The following is a 24,314-nucleotide window of genomic DNA, read 5'->3' as shown; positions in this document are numbered from 1 at the left end:
GCAAGTTGCCGCACTGGTGTGGCTATCCTACAATGCTGCACCGAAAGACGGCGTGGGGTGCCCGGGGGGGGGGGAGGCGGCGCAAACGGCCCTCTCCCGCCTCCCCAGGTGGAGGCACCTCATCTGCAGTGGGGCGCCCCTTAGCGTTTCACTCGCCTTCCAGCTGCATTGCGCCCGCTCTTGCGGCACAGTGCCTCACCCCCCATCCAGCTGAGTTGCGTTTACTTTTGCGGTGCAGCGAAAGGCGGCTGCAACAAGACTTTCAAAATGGCGGCCAGCTCTTTGGATTTGGGCCAGGTCCACTAAAATGGCCCTGGGACACCTTGGAACTCGGACGCTTGCCTGCTAGGGCATGGGCCCCATTCACGAAAGCGTCACCTCTTTTGACTGATTGTTCTTGTTGCCTATCTCTTCTGTTGTCATTTAACGGAACCTTTTTGGACTGCCGAAAGGGGTTCTGGTCCGACCGCTGGTTGGTGGAGACATTTTGACTATATCCTGGACCTGCCCGGCCTCGCCCAAAATGGTGCCGGTATAAATGGGACTCGTAACTCCTTGTTGTGTACTGGTTGCCCAACCTTGATATCACGAGATACATATGCAGTTTTGAATCACATGGCGGGCGGGGACGAGTACTGATTGAACATTTGAACATCCCTATTGATATTAAGTTCTGATGTGTTATTGATTACTGTACTATTGAAAGTTCGAATTAACGTCACCCATGGTACTTGCCCGCAAATGTATATCTAGATAATTTTATTGTAACTGGCCCTGTCGTACTTTAATTATAAAATGTACGTCCATCGATTCCGCAACTGTTAGACGTTTGCTCCTTGTCTCTGCGCCAGGATGCTCCTTCGCTGGAGTCGCTGTGCGCATAATAAATTGTTATAACATTAACATTAACATTAACATTAACACCTTACTTCTTGCAACCTAATGGCCCGCCCATTACGTTCTTCTACAGTGTAAATGTCCCCTCATCATATACGATTCCAGTTTGCTCCGTGGCCGGCCCACGTAGTTATAGGCCCGTATTTGTATACTGACATTTTCACAATAAAGGTTTTTAAAACAAAACATGGTAGTAGTACCTTTTTTGGTAAAGTCTTGAATAATAGCCACTGTTTTCGAATCAGTAAAAGGCAAGTGAAATAAAGCAGCCCGATTATATGACGGTTAAAAGGTATAATACGCAGGAACGCAGTAAAGATAAATGGTCAAGGGCTGTTGTGTTTTCCACTCCTGCAACATAAAGTGATCGATAAGAATCCGATATTCATGCCTATCAGCGACTAAGACAGCAGGCCGAGCCTCTTTTGCTCAACGGCTCCCTCATGGGACGAAGAAACGCCCTTTTTCTCGAAATAGGAATATTTTACTTGCAGGACAGTTGTAAATTTCCTGGGAAAATATATTAGCCTGGAACATTGTTAGTGATAAACTGTAAATGCATCTGGGTCCTTTGCTTTACAAGTCAGAGCGGGAAAAAAAAAGGTGGGGCTTTCGTCATTTGGGAAAAAAAATGTTCGAAAGCAATGAAAAGCGTTATTTTTAGGTCATATGACCAAGCCTTTCATCATTAGAATAACAAAAGTAAAATGAACCAATGAAAAGTTTTATTAACAAGTCACATGACCTGTTATGCTTACGTTACGCGCTGCGCGCCGCGCTCTGGATCGTTTCCGGGAAGCTGCGCCTCGCGCACCGGAGCACTTCCGGGTGCGCTAACGCGGCGTTTCATATGATGCATTACGCGACAACGCAGGTCCAGAATATAGTCAAAATGTCTCCACCAACCAGCGGTCGGAACACAACCAGGCTGCCATGTAAATAGTTATTTAATAAAACGTTTTAGCCTGTTACTTTGCTGGTGTGTTGTATATATTTATAATATTTGCATAGTGTTTGTCGTTATTTTGGGTGGGGTGGGCGGCGGAGCCGAGCTGTCTTGCAGCCATCATGGTGTCGAGCTCAGTTCCTCTCACTAGTTTCGTATTTGTCATGAGGGGTTGTTCATAATGTTTCTATTTTAGCGAGATCAAAAAGAGATCCCATTAGTGGCCTACTGATTTTGCTTGATTCCTTTTGTTTTTTTAACGATTTTTCACTATCTGCAAAGACTAAACAGAGTATTGCGACTCTGTGCTTGTTTGTAAATAGAGAATGAACCAAAGAGAACCAATTCCAAAACAATAAATGCTAGGATAACAATCAATCAAATGGAGAGGGAAGCAGGCACGACGGATTACAACGGGGGCAAAGGCCTGTGTTACCTACCCTTCACTATCTGCAAAGAGAGAATACTCCTAAAAGAAAAGAGGAGGAGGGGTTCGGGGGGCAGCGTTGAAAGCACATCAGCGTGCATAAATACGAAAATGTTTTTACCTACCACGTACTTGACATTTTAAAGCTTTTGATATTTGCTATTAAAAAACCATTGAAATTCACTGAAAAAACCATAGGTTATAGACCATATATAGTTAGGGATTAGCATTTACAAAACCTTGAAAATTCACTGAAAAAACCATAGGTTATAGACCATATATAGTTAGGGATTAGCATTTACAAAACCTTAATTTACTCGCAGAAAACCATTGAAATTCGCATATATAGTTAGTTGCACTAACTATATATCGCGCACCCCATCCACTGCTGATGATGTCACATATTACATCATTCATGACATGGCTTTTAAAGACTTGCAATCTTTCTGTGTGATGAATGACTCACAGCATGCCATTGAGGAAGGGACAGGATTTCCCGAAACCGGTCTGGCAATTGAACTTTTCTTGATGAATTCACTCCGTTTTTGCACGCAATGCAGTTGCTTTGAAATAAATGGAATATCTGCATTTACCTGTGGCTTCTTCCAGGGGGGTAACCTTTGAGTGAGAATATGGAGCGGCTATACCCGGCCGCGGAGGAGGCCCGCTGTTGTTGCAGACCCTGATGGCGCTATTTGGATACCATCATTCATGGGAGGTATTTTCCACACAGTGACTGAATGAATAACTTTGGTGTTTAAACGTGTGCGAACATCAAACCCACATGGGCTTTTAAAGACTTGCAATCTTTCTGTGTGATGAATGACTCACTCAAATAAACAAATCACGGAGCACTACAGGAACCAGAGGGCTGTGAGCGCAGCCACGCCCATGGGGGCAGGCTCTTTAAAACACATCAGTGCACGTGTAAAACATTTCATTATTCACAGCATGCCATTGAGGAAGGGACAGGATTTTCCGAAACCGGTCTGGCAATTGAACTTTTCTTGATGAATTCACTCCGTTTTTGCACGCAATGCAGTTGCTTTGAAATAAATGGAATATCTGCATTTACCTGTGGCTTCTTCCAGGGGGGTAACCTTTGAGTGAGAATATATATATATATATATATATATATATATATATATATATATATATATATATATATATATATATATATATATATATATATATGTTATGTTATGTTATGGGTTTTATAGAGCGCGCAGCTGCTCCAGCAAAGGGGCGTCCCGGCGCTGATCCTAAACAAAACACAACAGACACAGAAAATCGGAATTTTTAAGGAAACAAAAAAGTTTTGATGGCCTTCCTAAATTGGTACAGATCATTAATTTCTCGCAAGTTGAAAGGGAGGGCATTCCAAAGCTTGGCTGCCAGATAACGGAAAGAGCGTCCCCCAGCTCTAGCACGATTGAAACGGGGGATTTCAACCAGATTCTGGTTGGCTGAGCGAAGGGCTCGCGTAGGCACATACATCCTTAAGAGGGGTTTTAACATTCTAGGATTAGGATGTTTTAAGATTTTAAAGGAGATGCATAGCGCTTTAAATTGTATTCGTTGGGCTACTGGGAGCCAATGTAGCTTACGAATAGTGTTGGAGGTAGAACTAAAGCGGGGCAGGCCTACTACAGCTCTTGCAGCTGCGTTCTGGACGCGTTGGAGGCGAGCCGTTTCTGCTTTATTAGTCCCAAGGAGCAAAGAGGACGCATAGTCCAATCTAGACAATATCATTGACTGAACGATAAGTTGTCTGGTATCAGAGTCAAAAAATTTCAGAATGGTTCTTAAGCTCCGTAGGATACCGAAACATACGGCGGCCACCTTTTTAGTTTGGGTAATGAAACTAAGGGAAGGGTCTATCCAGACTCCCAAGTTTTTAACTTCAAGTTTCGGTTTAGGAGTCACTCCCAAGTTGGAGGGCCACCAGTGATCTCCCCATCGTTCTGGATTTTTCCCCACCAGTAGTACCTCCGTCTTAGAGGCATTGAGCTGTAGACAGTTGGCCGTGAGCCATTCTGCTACAGCCGCCAGGCCTGAGCTGAATTTGAGAGGGTCCCTTTCGTTTCCATCCGATAAGGCAACGGCTAGCTGCGTATCGTCCGCGTAGGACACGATGTTAAGGTCCCACGCTTTGGCGACAGCGGCCAACGGCTGAACATAAAGATTGAACAGGGTGGGGCTCAGGGCAGAGCCCTGTGGAACCCCCTGTCCAATAGAGTGCGCCTTTGAAAGGAAAGGTGGAGTTGACACTCGAAAAGACCTGCCGGTTAAAAAGGAACGAAACCAGGCAAGGGCCATGTCAGTAACCCCAGCTTCTTCAAGCCGGCGAAGCAGGATCTGATGGGACACAGTGTCAAACGCGGCACTCAGGTCTAATAGGATGAGTGCCGCTGTTTGACCACGGTCAAGGGAGTCCCGAAGGTGCTCTATCATAGCCAGGAGCGCGGTCTCTGTGCTATGGCCAGCACGGAAGCCATGCTGAGTGTCATTCAGAGTGTTGTTGATGTTAAGGACACTAGTAAGAGTGGTGTTAACATGGGCCTCTGCGATCTTCGTGGCCCAGGGGAGCAATGATATGGGCCTATAGTTTTCGGGCTTCAGGGGATCTAAGGTGGGCTTTTTTAGTATAGGGGAAACCCATGCCTGTTTCCATTTGTCAGGCACAATTCCGGTGGAAAAGGAGGCGTTTATGATATCACGTAAAGGGTCAAAACAATGCAAAGAGGAGTCGCGAAATTGAGCTGGCTTCAGAGGGTCCATCGGGGAGCCTGATTTAATAAGTTTAGTAAGTTGGTCAAATCTTTCAGTGGATATTTCAGGAATAATAGATAGACTTGACACAGAGCAGGGAGTAACCTCTACTCCATTGCTGGGCTGGATTTCAGCATTAAAGGCTGAATAAATGGTCTGGATTTTTTCCACAAAGAAGGAGGCAATTTTCTCACATTGGACTGCTGAGGTAATTGTGTTGCCAGAGGATTTCTTTGTACTAAGTTCTTTTAAAATTCTAAAAATCACTTTAGCAGGATTGGGGTTAGTTTTTATCTCAGTGGCATAGTATGCTGCACGAGTTCTACAGATAGCTTTGTGATAGATTTTAAGCTGTATGAGATATTCAGCTTTTTTTTCAGGGCAGTATGCTTTCCTCCAATTACGTTCATGACGTTTACAGGTCTTTTTAAGGCCTGCCAAATTAGCGTCGTACCAGGGATTGGCGTATATATATATATATATATATATATATATATATATATATGTACATAGATACAAGTAACAGTTAATGAACATATTAAAACACTCCTAAGTTAAAAAAGTTGAAAAACAAGAGTTTCCATAAGACAGATGTCAGTTTGTACAGTACTGTAAAAGTTCACTAACGAATTTGACAAGAGGAGAGCTTTTACAGGTAAAGGTTATAAGTCCGGCATTTAATTTTCAGAGGTTTGCTTTTTTTAATCAGTTCAAGTGCTGGCAAGGGGGTTTAGCCCAATATATACTGATTCATGAAACCTACCAGTCTGCAGGCTAATTGAATATCTCCCCCTTCAAAATATGCCAACGATGCCTGTCGGCGGGTTCGCAGGTGTCTATGGTTCCAGAGCTGTGTTAGTTGTAGCCTTTGTTTGTTCTCTAGGCCTTTACAGCTATGTAGTAAGTGCAAAACGTCCTCTTTTAGGTCACAGCAAAGTCTACAGTCTGTGGTGAATTCCGAAAGTGTTCATGGGGGGAGATTTTCTTTTGCAGGTATGACTGCCATCCGCAACTGCAAGAAGGATTCCTTTACTGCCCGTGAAAACCCCTATGCCTAGGTATGCTTGTGGTAGAGACCTGGTATGGCTCTGGATCACGAACCACCCATGGGCCCTCCTGGTAATTGTGGATTTGTCTTCTTCCAGGGATAGTGTCTTCACTGTTTTATTTACGAGCCGCTTAAAGCATTTGTGAGTCCCATTCGCTTCCCAGAGATCTTTTAGCACAAGAGAGTTTATTGCTGCTTGGAGATAGACCATTGCAGGGCAGTCCTTGTTCCTTTCCAGCTCTTTCCATAGGTATGTGTTCAAGGTACCTATCTCAGCTCCCTTTATTTTATGCCAGCATTTGACGTAAGCACCCTTGCGTGCTATTTGTTGTTTATGGAGTCTTAGTTGCGCTGGCAAATTGTACTGTGGGAGATTGAAAAGTATTTGCATTGCTTTGGACACTACTTAATCTAAGGTGGACTCATCTCTTCCTCTCATGCTTTCTCTGCCGTAAGTTATCGATGGCAGTAGTCTTGCTTGTAATACATCTAGCAGAGGGATTAGGTTTCGGCCAGTTATTTTATTCTTGATGCTCTTTAATGCGACGGTCAGGGATATCCCTCTGTTTCTGCTCGCCGTTTTTTGTTGCTCGAACGTCCTTTTCATATCGAAGATTATGCCCAAGTATTTGTATTCTTTGACGATCTCCATCTTCTGGTCGCCTAGAAACCACTGTCGTTTTTTTCAGCGACCAAATGCGCGGATCCTGCACGCATCTTGCGACTTTTTTTGTAAAAAAACTGTTCTTACTTTTTTGCCCGACGGTCCCTATGTCACCCCCGGAGCAGGCCTAGGGGGTCAGGGTGTGTCTAACCTGCCCCTGTTCACGTTTTTCCAACATATTTCACAGACTTTTTCAGCCTTGCTTCTACCGAGGCACAAAATGGCTGCCAAGAGCTCCTGGTTTTGAATGTTTACAACCGCTTGACGGCCAATTAGAATTGAGCACGTGATCGGGACGGTGCGCTTATCCTACAAAGCCAATCCTCGCACAATCCGCGGCTCCTCCATGCCCATAGATAGACTTTAACTGTAATTTTCAAAGAAACTACTGAACAGATTGACACCAGAAAGGCCAAAGTCACAAGTCGGTACTGAGGACTACCTCTCTGCCAAATTTGGTGTAATTCCGTTCGAGCTGTAGATATGGCTAAAGGTCCTATGAGAAATTGTATGGGGAAAACGCGTTTTGGGACCCCCCTTTTTTCTCGGCCCCTGCTTCACCAATCACCAATCAATTAACACCCAAGTTATTAGCAATAGAATGTTGCAGTTTTCCTATGGATAATAGGTAAGTATGAGCGGAAAATCTGTTCCGCTCGCGGATTTTGTGAATTTTCGGTAAATTCGCGATCCGCGAAGTTCCGCGAATTTACCGAGAATTCGCAAATCCGCGAGCGGCGGATTTTTCCGGGGGCAAAAGTTGAAGCCTGGCCTGTTGTAACTATTTTACGATGGTGCCGGCAAGCTGCCAGCGCCATCCTAAAATAGTTACTAAGTTAGCTTCAACAGGAAGCTCTAATAGATAAAATAAAGCAGGTGCTCGATTTTATCTATTCGAGCTTCCTGTTGAAGCTAATTTAGTAAGTATTTAAGGATGGCGCTGGCAGCTTGCCGGCGCCATCCTAAAATATTTACCATGCCCTTCCTGTGACTCATTCATCAGCCCAAAAACAATCGTGAGCGTCGTCGAGGCAGGTGTGCCTTCTTCACAAATCTACCGTGGAAAATCAGCTGTGATGCTGGATAGAGGCTTTTGCATCCGTGACTTTCACGAGCGCAATACCCGTGCTGTTTCTGTGACCAGGAGCTTATTTCTCTTCATCTGCTGAACTGATCTTTCTCTGACCTTTTATACACACTAGAAGCATGTGTGAACTCGCATGGTAGCCCTGCCCGTTTGGCCCCGCCCACACACTCGCGGTTTGCACCGTCTTCCCGCCATTCACCCACTATAATGGACAGCTCACTCAAGGGACCCCTGCGCCCTTTGGGGCGATTGCATAGTAACACACACATGGTCGCTCGAACTAGTTGATGCTCAAATTCAGTGACTCATTCATTAGCCCAAAAACAATCGTGAGCGTCGTCGAGGCTGGACAGGTGTGCCTTCTTCCCAACTCTACCGTGAAAAATCAGCTGTGATGCTGGATAGAGGCTTTTGCATCCGTGACTTTCACGAGCCCAATACCCGTGCTGTTTCTGTGACCAGGAGCTTATTTCTCTTCATCTGCTGAACTGATCTTTCTCTGACCTTTTATACACACAAGAAGCATGTGCACTCGCATGGAAGCCCCGCCCCAAATCCGCGGATCCGCAAATCCGCAAAATCCGCGGATTTTGCGGATCCATGATCCGACATTTCTTGGAACTCGGCACAGGTAACCTGTCCCACGCACCCCGTGATAGTGGGTTCACTAAAAACCGATGATTTGAACTTAGTGATTTTTCTATTGTTCCTTCAGGCGCCCCAGTCAAACTGACACCATTGACGCACTCCTCATATCAACCTGAAAAGAATGGTGTCAACCCTCACCTAACGTACTGTGACTGGCGTTTTGTTGAAGTATGGGCATCTCTATTCTAACTTTCCCAAGTAAATTAAATTAAATGTAAATCATCAGCAAGCCTAGCGGTGTCCTTGTAGATGAGATTATTTTACTAAGATCAATTTCATTTTGTGTCTCCTATACACAGACATACTACGAATTTGCCCAGTATTTGATAAATGAATACCACCCAAATCTTTGTATGAAACAGATTGTTTCTGCCTGCATAAGAATTGAATGCTAGTGGTAAGCTCTTTTCCTTTAAATTGGTGCGCCATTCAAACCTGAACAATTGAACTCTCACTTTTACATACAACCTTTTTTCTGTTCCTAGCGCCTCTACATATCCAATTTATCCTTAATGAAATTCAACTGAATAGCATCAGTTTTCAAACAATAGATCCACCCTATTTGCTACGGAAATTACAATAGAATGGTAAGCTTAGACCTGTCATCCATAACCTTAAATCCAGACCTTTGGTTTCATGGTGGTTCTACGAATAATGCCTCTTTATGACTTTTAAGGTGTCGGGATGAACAACCGCTAAAGATCCTGGTCAATTTACCAGAAGCACTGAGGAACCACTTAACCCATAGGTACGACTTTCTCAAATCTATGGGTGATTCCCTTCTTGATTTACAAACAGGTCAGCAATGGTAATTCTGTACAGACTTAATCCCTACCGTAGGGTGTTCCATTGTCAGTTAATCAAGTACCCTGAACTGATCTAAACCTCTCAACTTCACCCTGGAGTGAAGGATATACACCAGATTTTGAAATACGAGATTATTGAACCAATCTTGGTCTTCTGTATTTCTTTTTCTCTTCTGTATAAATGTTGTTCATGACCAGACCCTTGACAGCACGTTTTTAATTGCAAATTTGCCCTCTCAATTTCCACCCTCCTTGTAATAAATAACAGGATGGGCGTGTACTAATAGCTTTCTTTTTAACTACCCCCTAGGAGGTTGCCCACCCACAACCCCTCTTGTCCTGAAGAAGACCCGCCTCGTAAGGACTACCTTCCTACACTTAGTTCGGGTCGAAACGTTGACTATACACCTACGACCAATCTCCTACCCTAAACAAGACCCTATCGGCTGAAGCGGAGTTTGGTTTGATGCATCAGTTATAGTTTGGACTCTTTTTTAGAGCCTTATGTTGTGGCCCTTTGGCTAAAGGGACTATATGTACTAATTTTCCGAATAGTGATTAAAACTTGTCACTGAATGAATCGGACTATCCTTTGACCCCACCCTGCCCTTGACACTTCCTTCACTTCCCTCCTCCCCGTTGTGAATGTGGGCACGTATATCTAATACCAATCTGTCATTTGTTTAATTGAATATGATATGAACTCTAACTAGTAGAAGGTAATCATGCAAATCTGAATAAAACTCTTTTGCATTGACTAGCTTTGTGCTTTGAATTTATCAAATGTTATAAGTGTGTATTATTTTGTTTTACTGTCTGGGACCCCTTCTCTTTGTCAGGACAATGGTAGGCTGATCTTAGGAACACAGGACAGAGAGACAGCTATCCATCTTGACTCCTTTGGTCCAGTATCAGTGAGTGAGGTATCCAAAGCCTTAGCATCCCTGAAAAGTGGCTCCCCTATGGACCCAGCCCCTATGAAGTTCCTTAAACAAGCAGCAGCTTCCATCGTGGGTCCTGTGCCAGACCTAATGAACGCCTCCTTTGCCCAGGGTCTGGTGCCACCTACTTGGAAAACTGCTGTTGTTAAGGCTCTTTTAAAGAAGCCCAATTTAGATCCTTCGGACCTGTCTAACTTTAGGCCCATCTCTCTGCTGCTGGGGCTCGGCAAAATTGCTGAACGGCTGGTCAACCAACAATTGTCAGCCTACTTGGAGTCCAATGGACTGCTCCGTGTTTCGCAAACCGGCTTTCGCCCAGGTCAGGGTACCGACACTGCTCTCTTGGCTATCGTCAATGAAACCAGACGTATTCTGGATTCAGGAGGGTCAGTGGCAGTGATCCTCCTGGACCTCAGTGCGGCGTTTGACACCGTGAACCATCAGGTGTTGATCCGGCGGCTGGCTGAGGTAGGGGTGTCCGGGGTGGCCCTGCAGTGGCTGAGATCATTTCTTACTGGGCGAACATACCAGGTATGGGACGGCGGTGAGCGTTCTAAATCGATCCCCCTCCAGTGTGGAGTGCCATAGGGCTCCTCTCTTAGCCCTACATTATTTAATGTTTATATGGCCCCCCTGGAGGACATAGTGTCTCCGTATGACATCAAGATCGTCAGTTATGTGGACGACACGCAGTTGGTGGTTTCTTTATCCCAACTGGCTGAGAATCCGGATACCCTGCGCTCCTGTCTGTCGGACGTTCACACCTGGATGGAAGAATCTGCCCTTAAGCTGAACAGCTCGAAGACGGAAATAATGCTGCTAGGGAGCAAATCTCCTCTTCTTCCTTTGACCAGCTGGCCGAGCTGTATGGGAGACCTCCCGGACCCCAAAGAGGTGATTAAGAGCTTGGGAGTCTGGCTAGAACAAGACTTGTCATTTCGGACCCAAGCTAAGAAAACTGCAGGAGTGTGTTTTGCCCTGTTACGGTCTGCTCGGAAAATTTTCCCTCTCTTACCGGTAACATCGAGGAAGTTGTTGATTCAGGGCCTGATAACATCCAGATTGGATTACAGCAACGCCATCTTTCTGGGCGCCCCTGAATCCACCCTCAAGACTCTTAAGCAGGTCCAAAATGCAGCGGCAAGGCTGCTTATGGACGTCCCGAGGCCGCAATCAGCGAAACCCGCCTTAAAGTCGCTGCACTGGCTTCCAGTGCGGGAAAGAGTGATATTTAAGGCACTTTGTACAGCCCACAAAATCCTTTTAGGGAAAGGTCCCCTCATTTTAAAGAATTTAGCGATCCCATACAAAGCAAGCAGAACGTTGCGATCTGATCAAAAGCACCTTCTATTAGTCCCTAGAGTTAAAAGGGCCTCCACGGGCGGGAGAAGATTCTCATTCAACACGGCGAAGCTGTGGAACTCGCTCCCTTTAAAATTACGTGCTGAGACCTGCACACTGCGTTTTCGCAAAGGTCTTAAAACCTTTTTGTTTCCCGCTTGAGTGCTTTAAACTGGCCGTTTTTACTATCTGATGGGGTCTGGAAAAGCGCTGGGATGCCTAATGGTAACTGCGCGCTATATAAAATTTTAAATAATAATAATAATAATAATAATAATAATAATAATAATCCTGATGCAAGGGGTGTAATGAGCCATACAACTTTGTTGGCCATGGTGGAACTACCTGCCTACTGGGATGCTAAGGGAAGTTAAGGTTAAGAGCTGCACAGATAGGAGCTACAGAGTAGGAGAAGGGTTCTTTGGGGATCAGTCTAGTGGCTGAAGAGAGTGTAGACAGAGGGATTCAACTGATTTTGGAGGGGCACAGAACTGGCAAGTGCCAATGCATAAAAGGAACTTTGTCCAGTGACTGTCCCCTAAGTAGGGTAGCCTGTCAGTGTATTGCTTAGTCTACCAAGGCTTTTGGCTGAAGGGGTAATGTCAAACCTAGCCTGCTCTGCAGGGTCATCTACAAACCTTTTGCTTTCACTGCTCCTGTTTTCTGGACCAACTTATTTTGAGTTTTAAGACTCACAACACTTTACCACTGCTAACTAGTGCTAAATTGCTTGTGTTCTCTCCTTTATACATAGTTCAATTGACTTACACCTAATTGGCACATTTAATTGACTTGAATGCCTCGATTAAAGTGGTCTTACAGCTACCCAGGGCCTGTAAATTAAATGCTACAAGTGGGCCTGAAGCCCTCTTTGTGCCACCAAATTAAGCACAATTTTAAAACATGTCTCAGGTCTTCCATTGCAGCCTGTGCGCAGGCTTGAACAGCCATTAAACTGCCAATCCAACCAGGTGAAATAATCTTTTTATCAGGCTTAAACTTCCTTTTTAATACATATCAGTCACCCTTAGGATAGAACTTCAACAACCCACATGATAGAGTGAATTGCAATAAAAATGTAGGACATTTAATTTTAAGTTTTACATGTCCAGGTAGTTAAAAGTCCCATATCCATTTATTACTTCTTTAAATATGTCTCAGGCCTGCTATTGCAGCCTTTCTGCTTAGTTTTTAACTGCCATTTTGACCTGAAAAAATAAACCTTTTGCGAGGCCCAACCCATCCTTTTTAATACATTTAAGTCACCCGTAGGGTAGTACCTCAAGAGCCCATGTAGCAGGGTGTGTTGTCTTTAAAAAGTTGTACCTGTACTTTTAGGTTTTACATGCCCTAGTACTGGAAAACTCTCAAATTCATTCTTTTTAGGTTTATTACATTTGTCTGGGAGCAAGAAGTAAAGTAAAATTTGGTAAACCTTCTTTAATTGTCAGATTTTAGGTCACAAGTCTGAAAATGCCAATTTTAGAAACTTCCCATTTTCTTTTCCTAATCGGTTAGTTCCTACAGCCTGTTCCTGGGTCACATAAATAGGTGTAGTTAGTGGTTGGTCTTTGTGTATTCCTCCCAGACAGCATCACAATGGAGGGTCTGGTTGTTGGCAGGATAGGCCATCTCTGGCAGGATAGGTGGCAGAGCTGTCTGCTAATGCCATTGCACCTCATTTCACACACAAAGAACTTCAGACTAGCCCACTAGCCTATTGAGCCCACTGACAGACTGGGACCTTGACAGGAATTTAAGAAATTCTAGAGTCCTCTATTGGCGAAAACTCTAGAAGGTTCTTCCACTGCAAAGTGGGCACCAGAAAAACACAGGAGACACTCACACTGACTATTCACTACACTTCTGGATGTGTGGATACTATAGAAGAAGGACGTCATGCTGCCTTGCTGATTGAGGCCTGCTCTGTTTGCTAAGAAGGAAGATTGCAACTGCTCCCTTCATCCTTTGCTGAAGTGACCTCAAGAGTCAGCTGTTTGACCTCCTGTTCTAAGCTAGAGGTACCTGCTGCCTGGGCAAGTGCAACTGCAACTGGAACTGCCTGAGCCCTGCTGGCCTCTGCTGGAGCGAGATCCTTAAGAGGTGCCCCTCAGGTCTTAAACCCTTGGTGTGCGATCAGTTGAGCTCCGCCCTGAAGAAATTCTGAATTTTTGTGATCTTTGTTTCTGTAAGCTGGACAGTATGTGCCAGGATCCTGACAGTTGTGCTGACAGGAAGCTCCTGTGAACCTGACTTTTTACAATACAGCAACCACCAGTGATGATCGGCAAAGCGAGATCTGCACTTTGCACCGTAACATCTACAGACAGCAGTGACTGACAATGCAAATCTCTAGCAATGACCACCCGCAACGCCTGACAGGATCTTCACCCCACAGGATCGACCGTCACTGGCGCCTGGCCTGCTCTTCCCACTATAGCAATGGTCAATCACTGCAATCTCCCTGTTTCTCGAGGTCACAAGTTCTGGCTGACCTTGATGGGGCACGGGTCGGATACAGAGAGGAGACAAGATTAGTTCAGGTGAAGAGTTACCTTCTCAAGTCCAGGATGAAAAGTTCCATTCAAGTTGAAGGGGGAGTAAGAACAAGGCTTTCAGCATGAGGAGCAGGACAATCGTTAGGGACGGTTGTGTCTGTAGCTCAAAGAGCCAGTCGTTGCTGAAGCTTTGAGTTTGTTGATCATCTTAAATGGTTGCTGTTGGCAGGAAGTGCAGGTCTTGTGTTGCAGATAGTTGCTGTAAATAGCAGGTCTCACTGAAGCTTTGCGTTACTGTAGTTGTAAGCGGTTCATTCCTGACCCAAAGAGGGGATTCAAAGAGGTCACTTGACGGCCGCGGGAAAACCAAACTTCATCATTTTTACCTTTTTGTGGAGGAGTTCATACTGAAGCCAGCAAAGGATACAGGAACCAGAGGGCGCCTCTTGGAGATCAGGTCTCACTTCAGCAGATGCCAACAGCAGGGCTCAGGCAGGTCCAGACAGGTAGAGTTGGTGCTGGTCAGTTGCAGGGAGGCCTCTGGACAGGGTCATACTGGTCTATAGGGCAATCAGGCAGTGTCCAATGGGCTGGCTTCACAGATCAGCATGGGTAAGTTTTATTTAGAAATATGTGCCCTGTTTTATGGCAGGGGAGCAGGTGTTTACTGTTAATTTCCCTGACATCAACACAAACATTGCCTGCTGGAAACACAAATGCCTGCAATCTCATAAACCATGTAAAATGCCTATACAAGTGAGCATTCACAAACACAAAACTGCCCTGATTTATAAATGTAGGCCACTTTTCTAGCTATCTGGTTTGCTAATCAGGGCAATTTTTATTTTGATGACCGGCCTATTATTGGTCCCAGTGTGAACCTGCCTCTGGAAGCTTGATGTGTCCCTGTAGCTCACACAGGAGGTCAGCCTACACAGCCTTGGAATCAACCTGGGTGGCCTGGGATCAAGGCAAGCAGATCCAGTCTTTCTTGTTCAGCCACCAAGGTAGTCCTTATCACTGCAGGAAAGTTCTCCTGGCAGAAGAGCAGTCTTTCTTTTGAATTGTCCACAGGTCCAGGAGAGTTCTGATATGAGGTCCGAAAGGCCTCACTTTTATATCTGGTGCCAGCCTATTGTGGGAGAATTCCCTGACCTACCCCTAAAACCGGTTGTGGTCACTCCTTCCCCTGGTCCTGGCCCCAAAATGTTTCAAGAGAAAAAGACTGGCCTGGTGTCAGGTTGCATTGTGGGTGCCTCAGGCATGGCCTTTCGAAGTGTAATCAAGGCGGGGCCCAACTCTTCTCGACCTATATGTCAGGAAGATCCTCTCACCTCACATCTTAGTTTTCTTTGTCTCACTGTCTGTAAGGAATATACATCCAACAACAGCAGATAAATTTACATTTGTGTGACCCAGGACATAGTCTGAAAGGCACAGTTGGTTTAGAACAGAGACATAACTTTCTAATAGTGACAACTTCAAATCGGACTTTACTATTAAATAGGATTTAAAATTGCAATTAATTTCAGTGTGGACATCATTTCTCTGCCTGCTCCCAATCAAATGTTAGCACATAATTGGTGTAATAAGGCAACCCAATATTAGTTTATGGGATAGATAGCCATACATCAGTGACAAACGAGTTTAGGTGTTTTTCTCTGCCAGGACGTGTACAGTTTAAACCCACATGTGGTACTTTTTAAATACCGCCCCAAGGGTGGTTAGCACCTACATTAGTGGTGACTTAGAAGTTTTGAAAAAGGAAAGTTTAAGCCTAGCAGAAGATTTATTTTGCCAGTTCAAAATGGTAGTTTAAAACTGCACTACAGCTGCAGTTGCAAGTCTGAGACCTGTTTTACAGCGCTACTTTAATAGAGGGCACAATGATTGCTGCTGCCCACTAATAGCATTCAATTTACAGTACTAAGTATGAATAGCACTTTTTAATAGTGACCTACAAGTAAATTTAATGTGACAAGTAGGTGTAATCAGATTTTAACATGTTTTAAGGAGAGAGCACAAGCAACTGAGAACTTAATAATAGAGGTAAGTCCTAATGCCAAAATAAAAACGAGTTCACCATAATTACAGAATGAAGGCAAAATGTTTGTCTAAAGCACCACACCAAGGATGTTATGTCTAACACCTACAAATTACTGTGACTGTGTTGGGCAAGCTGGCCAGCCTTGAATGGCAGCATCTTATGGCTGTTGCTTTAGGGTGGCTACCTGGCCATTGTTTCTACTAATATGGGGCTCATATTTTCATATTCTATCACACAAACAAAAGATGTTGGGGGGATCACTTGAAAATAGTCTGAACTAATGGCAATTGATGTAGACAGCATTCCAACTGATCGTTTTGATACCCCTAAGCTACTTTAGACAGAGACACACCTTAGGCAAATCAGTACAGCCCTGCTCAGCATTATGTAACACCCAAAAAACCAAGAGGAGGCACACCAGAGATGAATTTCTTGCTTGCTATACCCCAGGATCCAACCTATATTTTACAGATGAGTAGGCTTGCCACATTTCAATGGAAAAAATAGCAGCCATTTGTTTACATTTAACTATTTTGTAAAAGTCAACAGGTGGTAGTAGAACAAATAGCCATGTAAAATTGCCAAAGATCTTTTGTAAAATAATGTCCCCTCTGTTTGCTCTAATTCTTATTCTAAAACAATTCATACAGTTTCCAAATAGATTTAAATTGATTTCTATATGTTTTTGAGACTTAATTTTCAGAAGGGATAAACTACTGGATTGTACAGCTATTCACAATAATTTTCATCTGCCTGGTCTTAAAAATACAAGTCAGACCTGTCAAAGAACAGTTGAGTAGCACCCCAGCTGACAAGACTATACAAGGCAATATTTAGTCTGGGTTTGCCTGTGATTTTTTCTGCAGGGGCTTTACCTGACAGCTCTGGAAAACAATGGAATACCAGTGGTTTTGACCATTTGAAAGCAATCCCCCATAACCATTTGTTTTTCACATTTTGCTCTCAAATTTTTGGAGTACATTTTACTTTTTTGCAATTGTGGGGTTTAATAGGGTGCACTATTATTGCTTACGTTTTTTTGCACTATACGGAGGAACTTAGAGTAGGTGCACAGACAAAAAATGAGATGGAGTGACTGGGCCATATAGCACTTAGTGACATATCTTCTGTGGCAGATACAGTAGGATCATATAAAAACAGAAGCAACTCACATTGGGGGTGCTATGTCATGTGAGTACTATTCTGCAGAATGTAAAGGGACAATGTAGTTATTATTTTTATCCCACAAGGAGTCATTGATTGTTCCTAGGATGTCGTCTAAAACGTCTCCAGGAGGTTCAAAATGTTCACATAAATGTTCCACTGAAGAGTACTTGTAGGAAAGTGCCCCTTTGTGTCATGGTCACCCTCACTTTTTACTTGGTAACCGATGTGATTTCCACTGAAAATGCACTGGGTCCCTGCTAACTAGGTTACCACTGCCAGAGCACTTCTCCAAAATGTTACAATTGTTTCCCCCAATTGGCAAAACTTTTAGCACCATCTGTAAGTCCCTTGTACATCGTACTCCTAGTACCTTGGACCTGGGGTACTAAAGAGGGTCCCTAAGGCCTGCAGCACAAACTGTGTCACCCTAAGGTACCCCTTTTCAAGCCCATGCAAAACTCTCATTGCAGATTGCGTGTCATGGGGCAGAAAAAAGTGAAAACACAACATGTCCCAACATTCCTGTATGCCATGTCCCTAACACTGCATCTAGTACTAGTTAAGTCACAGCTACAGAAGGCCTGCCAGCCCTAAGGCAGAATGCTTACTATTACATGTGAAGGGATATCTGCATGAGCAGATATGCCCCAGTGCTGGTCAGTCCTGTTACCTTTATTACAAGAGACCAGGGAAGCGTTCTTAAACCATGTACTTGAAACTGGTGAAAATGAGTTTCCCAGCTATATGATGGTTTCACTGAAATTAGGGATGTTTGGTATCAACCATCTCGTATAGATACACCTACACTGATGCCAGTGTTGGATTTACCAATACAAGCATCCAGAGGGTCTATTAGAAGTGCCCCCTGAAAAACTACCAGCCTCTTGTGTGCTTGCTGACTGGTCTTTGCCTGCCTTCCTCCCAAGACACTGCTCTGACCTCCCAGGGGGAGAGCCTTTGCTCTCAGAAGACCCAGAAAAAAAGACCTTTCCAAGAAGAGGGTGTAACACCCCCTCCAACAGAATGACCTACTGACCTGTTCACCAGAAACTCCAAAAAGAAGAGATACACCAAAACCCGATACCTGAAGCCCCTATTGTACCCGTCACTACTGGTCCAAGTTAAAGTGGGCCACCAGTGTCAACAAGGTCCCTCAGCCATCCAAAGCTTGACTCCATTGTGGTTTCACCCCAATGTTGCCTGCAGCCTCTGCACACGGGTCCCCTCTACCTCGACTGCCATCCCTGGGCCTTGGAGAAGAGGACCAAAGGTGTCCCCATTCACCCCAGTAACATGAGGCCTGTGCCAACCTGTTGGTTCATCCTGACTGGCTTCTTAGCCAGAACCTGCAGCATCTTTTTACAGAGGGCGATCCCCATTGAAACGCATTGTGCTCCCAACCCTGATTTGCAACCTGCACCGACTGACCTCATGCCGCTGGTGGTGTACTGTTGACCTTGCCCACCAATCAACTTAACCCCTGGAGATTGATTTTGTGAGTCGATGCACTTTACCTTTTTGCAGCACTATTCCTAATCCCATAGGAAAACATTGCAAATTGGAATGTGTCGTATTTTTAAAGGGAAAAGAATTCCCATTTAAAACAATACTTACCTGAACGATTTTTCTCTGATGCCTAGACATATATAAAGATTCTTGCTATTTTTATAAATTGATGTGGATCTCCATCTTGAGCTGTGTGTGTCATTTATTAATCATTTTGTGTATTTGAAGTTGTTTTGCACTCCTCTGTGTTAAGCCTAAGGCTGCTTGACCACACTAACCCCTAATAGAGCACTTTGAGATTACATAGCAAGCCCCTATCTACTCATAAGTGAAATCCTGAACTCTTTATATGGTATAGTGGATTTCGTATCACAGAGCCAGCTTTCTACAGTTCCACAATATCCCTACATTTCATGTTGTGCATGGTAGAATGGATGAAGCACATGCCATGGTCGTTTCCAAAGTACATCGAGAAGTCATAGCTAAGGCTCACTCTCAGCGAGTGGGCTTTTTCTTTTTGCCTCAGTGATCACTTTAAGGCAGACAGAGTATTTTGTCTGATTAATCTTCATCTCCTGACCTTGATTTATTAGCTCACAGCACAGGGAGTGTATGTTATGTTATTTGTTACTCGACTCAAGAATGCTGGGAGCTAAAGAAAGAACACTGATGGCCATCATGCATCTGGTGTTTGCTGGCAACAAATGTAAACACCTTCAATCAAAGGTCAAACGCTGTATATGCATCGGAGACAGCTAAAGGTTAGGCTATATAATGTGACTCTTCTTAGTGTAGACACAATAGAGTGAGGTGTGTTTAGACTTGTTGTCTCCTGCCTCAATACGCGTGAGCAAATTGTTATCCCAATGCCTGTATCTAAGGTGAGAAAGTTGGCAAGACTGGTATGATGGGAAACTTCCTTTACATCGCGGCGATTACACTGCGATGCATTTAGAAAGCTGCCATTACAACGCAAGCGTTACATCGACTGGCCCTGGAGGGCGCTATGACCTAAGGAACAGTAAGATTTACTATTCCAACACCTTACCTACTGTACCTAGATTGGTGTTGGAATAGTAAATGTTACTACTCCTAAGTCCAGCGCCCTCCAGTGCAAGTCCTTGTAACGACTTGCATTGTAAAAACTGCGATGTTACATACAGCAATCATTTTGATCATCACATATTTGTTATGATAGAAGATGACCACCCCTAGGAATTCATGGTAGCTCCAGCCTCACAGCTTCCTTACCTTTGCGATTGTTTAGACCTACATGTCTGCATTTAAAGATGTAGAACTTAGACTTGTGTTTGTGCTACATTATTGTATTGTTAAAACATAAATTACATTACAATTACTTCCAAAACCCATGCTGCCCTACACAAACACACAACGTACTTATTATCTAATATCGTTTAATTGTTTCAAGGTCTAGCAATTAAGATTCAAGTTAACCAAGTGTTAACTAAATTAAAATATAATCGGAGATTTTCTTTTAAAATATTCTTCACAGTTGTGAAGGATACAATCCAGAAAGTACAGGAAAAATCTCTTGAAGATCTAGAGTAAACAGTCTATTACTAGTTAAAATGTGAAAGCTTTGATCAATAACCTTATTGAGTCTAGTATAATGTAAGCATATACTAATGGGGATATGTAAGTATTTAAAAAACAAAGAAATATACACAATATATATAAATGAAGAAGATACCGGCATGTCAGGTATTTTCAGCACCTCAAGCGAATTAACAACACAATCTTAAAATTAAATTTCAGTCATTTGTAAAATATTTAATAGTGTTGAATGGAAATTATAGGCATGTTTTAATCAGTTACCTTAAATCCATAAAATGTGGCAGTGTACGATATGTTTGTGATGAACTCTGCATCATGAAAATACCAGTTGATAGAGTTTGCGTTTGGGAGCAAAGCCATCCAGCCGGGGGCATGAGTCAGGCGTTTCAGCAGATAAGGAACAGTGCTGACACCTAAAATACACAACACATGACAGTATCATAAAACCGGCACTCATAAGTTGATAAGAATACAAGTATAGTGGGTGGCAGACAGAGCCCCACATTATGTGTGGGGTGGAAAATTCTGACCCCTGCTCCAACTCTTGTTGCCTCAGAGTTCGGAATTAGAGGTTATTAGTGCTTTATTACACCTGGTAAATAAATACCAGGTGTGATAACATCTATATCACCCAGAAAATGTTGGAAGCTCAAATCTAACAGCAGAATTAAACAGGGGGAAGTGCCTGGTATTTAACAGTATTTACAACAAGGGGTGGTGAGGGACAGAGTCTCTGAATTAAGCAGAAAGCTCTCACCCAGTCAAGAGATCAGGGCTAGATCCAACACCGTTTTTTAGCTCACTGCACCATCCCAGTTTCAGAACCTGGCTGTATGCAAATTAGTCTGTTCCTGTCCCAGTGCATGATGGGAACAGGGCAAACCAAACTACAAAAGCCAATTCTTACACTGGGAAGGAAACAAGCTCCCGGGGACCGGTTTCTGGCATTACAGCCGTCTTCGGCCCGGTTTGCTTGAATCCTGATGGTGCAATGAGCAAGGGTCTCACATCTGAGAATACCCTTCCACGCTTAGGGTGGACAAAAATATTTACAACAAGGGGTGGTGAGGGACAGAGTCTCTGAATTAAGCAGAAAGCTCTCACCCAGTCAAGAGATCAGGGCTAGATCCAACACCGTTTTTTAGCTCACTGCACCATCCCAGTTTCAGAACCTGGCTGTATGCAAATTAGTCTGTTCCTGTCCCAGTGCATGATGGGAACAGGGCAAACCAAACTACAAAAGCCAATTCTTACACTGGGAAGGAAACAAGCTCCCGGGGACCGGTTTCTGGCATTACAGCCGTCTTCGGCCCGGTTTGCTTGAATCCTGATGGTGCAATGAGCAAGGGTCTCACATCTGAGAATACCCTTCCACGCTTAGGGTGGACAAAAATATTTACAACAAGGGGTGGTGAGGGACAGAGTCTCTGAATTAAGCAGAAAGCTCTCACCCAGTCAAGAGATCAGGGCTAGATCCAACACCGTTTTTTAGCTCACTGCACCATCCCAGTTTCAGAACCTGGCTGTATGCAAATTAGTCTGTTCCTGTCCCAGTGCATAATGGGAACAGGGCAAACCAAACTACAAAAGCCAATTCTTACACTGGGAAGGAAACAAGCTCCCGGGGACCGGTTTCTGGCATTACAGCCGTCTTCGGCCCGGTTTGCTTGAATCCTGATGGTGCAATGAGCAAGGGTCTCACATCTGAGAATACCCTTCCACGCTTAGGGTGGACAAAAATATTTACAACAAGGGGTGGTGAGGGACAGAGTCTCTGAATTAAGCAGAAAGCTCTCACCCAGTCAAGAGATCAGGGCTAGATCCAACACCGTTTTTTAGCTCACTGCACCATCCCAGTTTCAGAACCTGGCTGTATGCAAATTAGTCTGTTCCTGTCCCAGTGCATGATGGGAACAGGGCAAACCAAACTACAAAAGCCAATTCTTACACTGGGAAGGAAACAAGCTCCCGGGGACCGGTTTCTGGCATTACAGCCGTCTTCGGCCCGGTTTGCTTGAATCCTGATGGTGCAATGAGCAAGGGTCTCACATCTGAGAATACCCTTCCACGCTTAGGGTGGACAAAAATATTTACAACAAGGGGTGGTGAGGGACAGAGTCTCTGAATTAAGCAGAAAGCTCTCACCCAGTCAAGAGATCAGGGCTAGATCCAACACCGTTTTTTAGCTCACTGCACCATCCCAGTTTCAGAACCTGGCTGTATGCAAATTAGTCTGTTCCTGTCCCAGTGCATGATGGGAACAGGGCAAACCAAACTACAAAAGCCAATTCTTACACTGGGAAGGAAACAAGCTCCCGGGGACCGGTTTCTGGCATTACAGCCGTCTTCGGCCCGGTTTGCTTGAATCCTGATGGTGCAATGAGCAAGGGTCTCACATCTGAGAATACCCTTCCACGCTTAGGGTGGACAAAAATATTTACAACAAGGGGTGGTGAGGGACAGAGTCTCTGAATTAAGCAGAAAGCTCTCACCCAGTCAAGAGATCAGGGCTAGATCCAACACCGTTTTTTAGCTCACTGCACCATCCCAGTTTCAGAACCTGGCTGTATGCAAATTAGTCTGTTCCTGTCCCAGTGCATGATGGGAACAGGGCAAACCAAACTACAAAAGCCAATTCTTACACTGGGAAGGAAACAAGCTCCCGGGGACCGGTTTCTGGCATTACAGCCGTCTTCGGCCCGGTTTGCTTGAATCCTGATGGTGCAATGAGCAAGGGTCTCACATCTGAGAATACCCTTCCACGCTTAGGGTGGACAAAAATATTTACAACAAGGGGTGGTGAGGGACAGAGTCTCTGAATTAAGCAGAAAGCTCTTACCCAGTCAAGAGATCAGGGCTAGATCCAACACCGTTTTTTAGCTCACTGCACCATCCCAGTTTCAGAACCTGGCTGTATGCAAATTAGTCTGTTCCTGTCCCAGTGCATGATGGGAACAGGGCAAACCAAACTACAAAAGCCAATTCTTACACTGGGAAGGAAACAAGCTCCCGGGGACCGGTTTCTGGCATTACAGCCGTCTTCGGCCTGGGATGGGGCAGTGAGATAAATAACGGTGATGGATCAAGCCCTGATCTTTGGACTGGGTAAGAGTGGTCTGCTCAATTCAGACACTCTGTTCATCACCACCCCCTTTTGTAAATCGATTTTGGCCACTATAGGTGCGGCAGGGTATACTCAGACATGAGTCCCTTTCTCACTGCTCCATCAGGATTCAAGCAAGCCGGGCCGAAGAGGCTGAAATGCCAGAAACCGGTCCCCGGTAGCTTGTCTCCTTTCTGGTAAAGAATTGGCTTGGTAGTTTAGTCTGCCCTGTTCCCATGATGCACTGGGCCAGGGACAGACTGATTTGCATATAGCCAGGTTCTGAGCTGGGATGGGGCAGTGAGATAAATAACGGTGATGGATCAAGCCCTGATCTTTGGACTGGGTAAGAGTGGTCTGCTCAATTCAGACACTCTGTTCATCACCACCCCCTTTTGTAAATCGATTTTGGCCACTATAGGTGCGGCAGGGTATACTCAGACATGAGTCCCTTTCTCACTGCTCCATCAGGATTCAAGCAAGCCGGGCCGAAGAGGCTGAAATGCCAGAAACCGGTCCCCGGTAGCTTGTCTCCTTTCTGGTAAAGAATTGGCTTGGTAGTTTAGTCTGCCCTGTTCCCATGATGCACTGGGCCAGGGACAGACTGATTTGCATATAGCCAGGTTCTGAGCTGGGATGGGGCAGTGAGATAAATAACGGTGATGGATCAAGCCCTGATCTTTGGACTGGGTAAGAGTGGTCTGCTCAATTCAGACACTCTGTTCATCACCACCCCCTTTTGTAAATCGATTTTGGCCACTATAGGTGTGGCAGGGTATACTCAGACATGAGTCCCTTTCTCACTGCTCCATCAGGATTCAAGCAAGCCGGGCCGAAGAGG

General features: G+C 44.5%; 1 protein-coding gene across 1 annotated transcript in view; it reads right to left on the bottom strand.

Annotated features, from left to right (window-relative positions):
* The window catches only part of LOC147724582 (fibrocystin-L-like), a 2,246,326-nt gene that overhangs the window by 579,739 nt on the left and 1,642,273 nt on the right, over window positions 1–24,314 (bottom strand). The window contains exon 56 of the mRNA XM_086918063.1: window positions 20,632–20,783. Within this exon, the coding sequence (XP_086774189.1) occupies window positions 20,632–20,783 (152 nt within the window). The remainder of the gene's footprint in view (window positions 1–20,631; window positions 20,784–24,314) is intronic.

The sequence above is a fragment of the Lissotriton vulgaris genome, chromosome 4_1 (genome assembly GCF_964263255.1).
Source record: "Lissotriton vulgaris chromosome 4_1, aLisVul1.2, whole genome shotgun sequence".
Classification (NCBI taxonomy): Eukaryota; Metazoa; Chordata; class Amphibia; order Caudata; family Salamandridae; genus Lissotriton; species Lissotriton vulgaris.
Note: the sequence above shows the minus strand (reverse complement) of the source record. Positions and strands in the feature narration are given on the sequence as shown.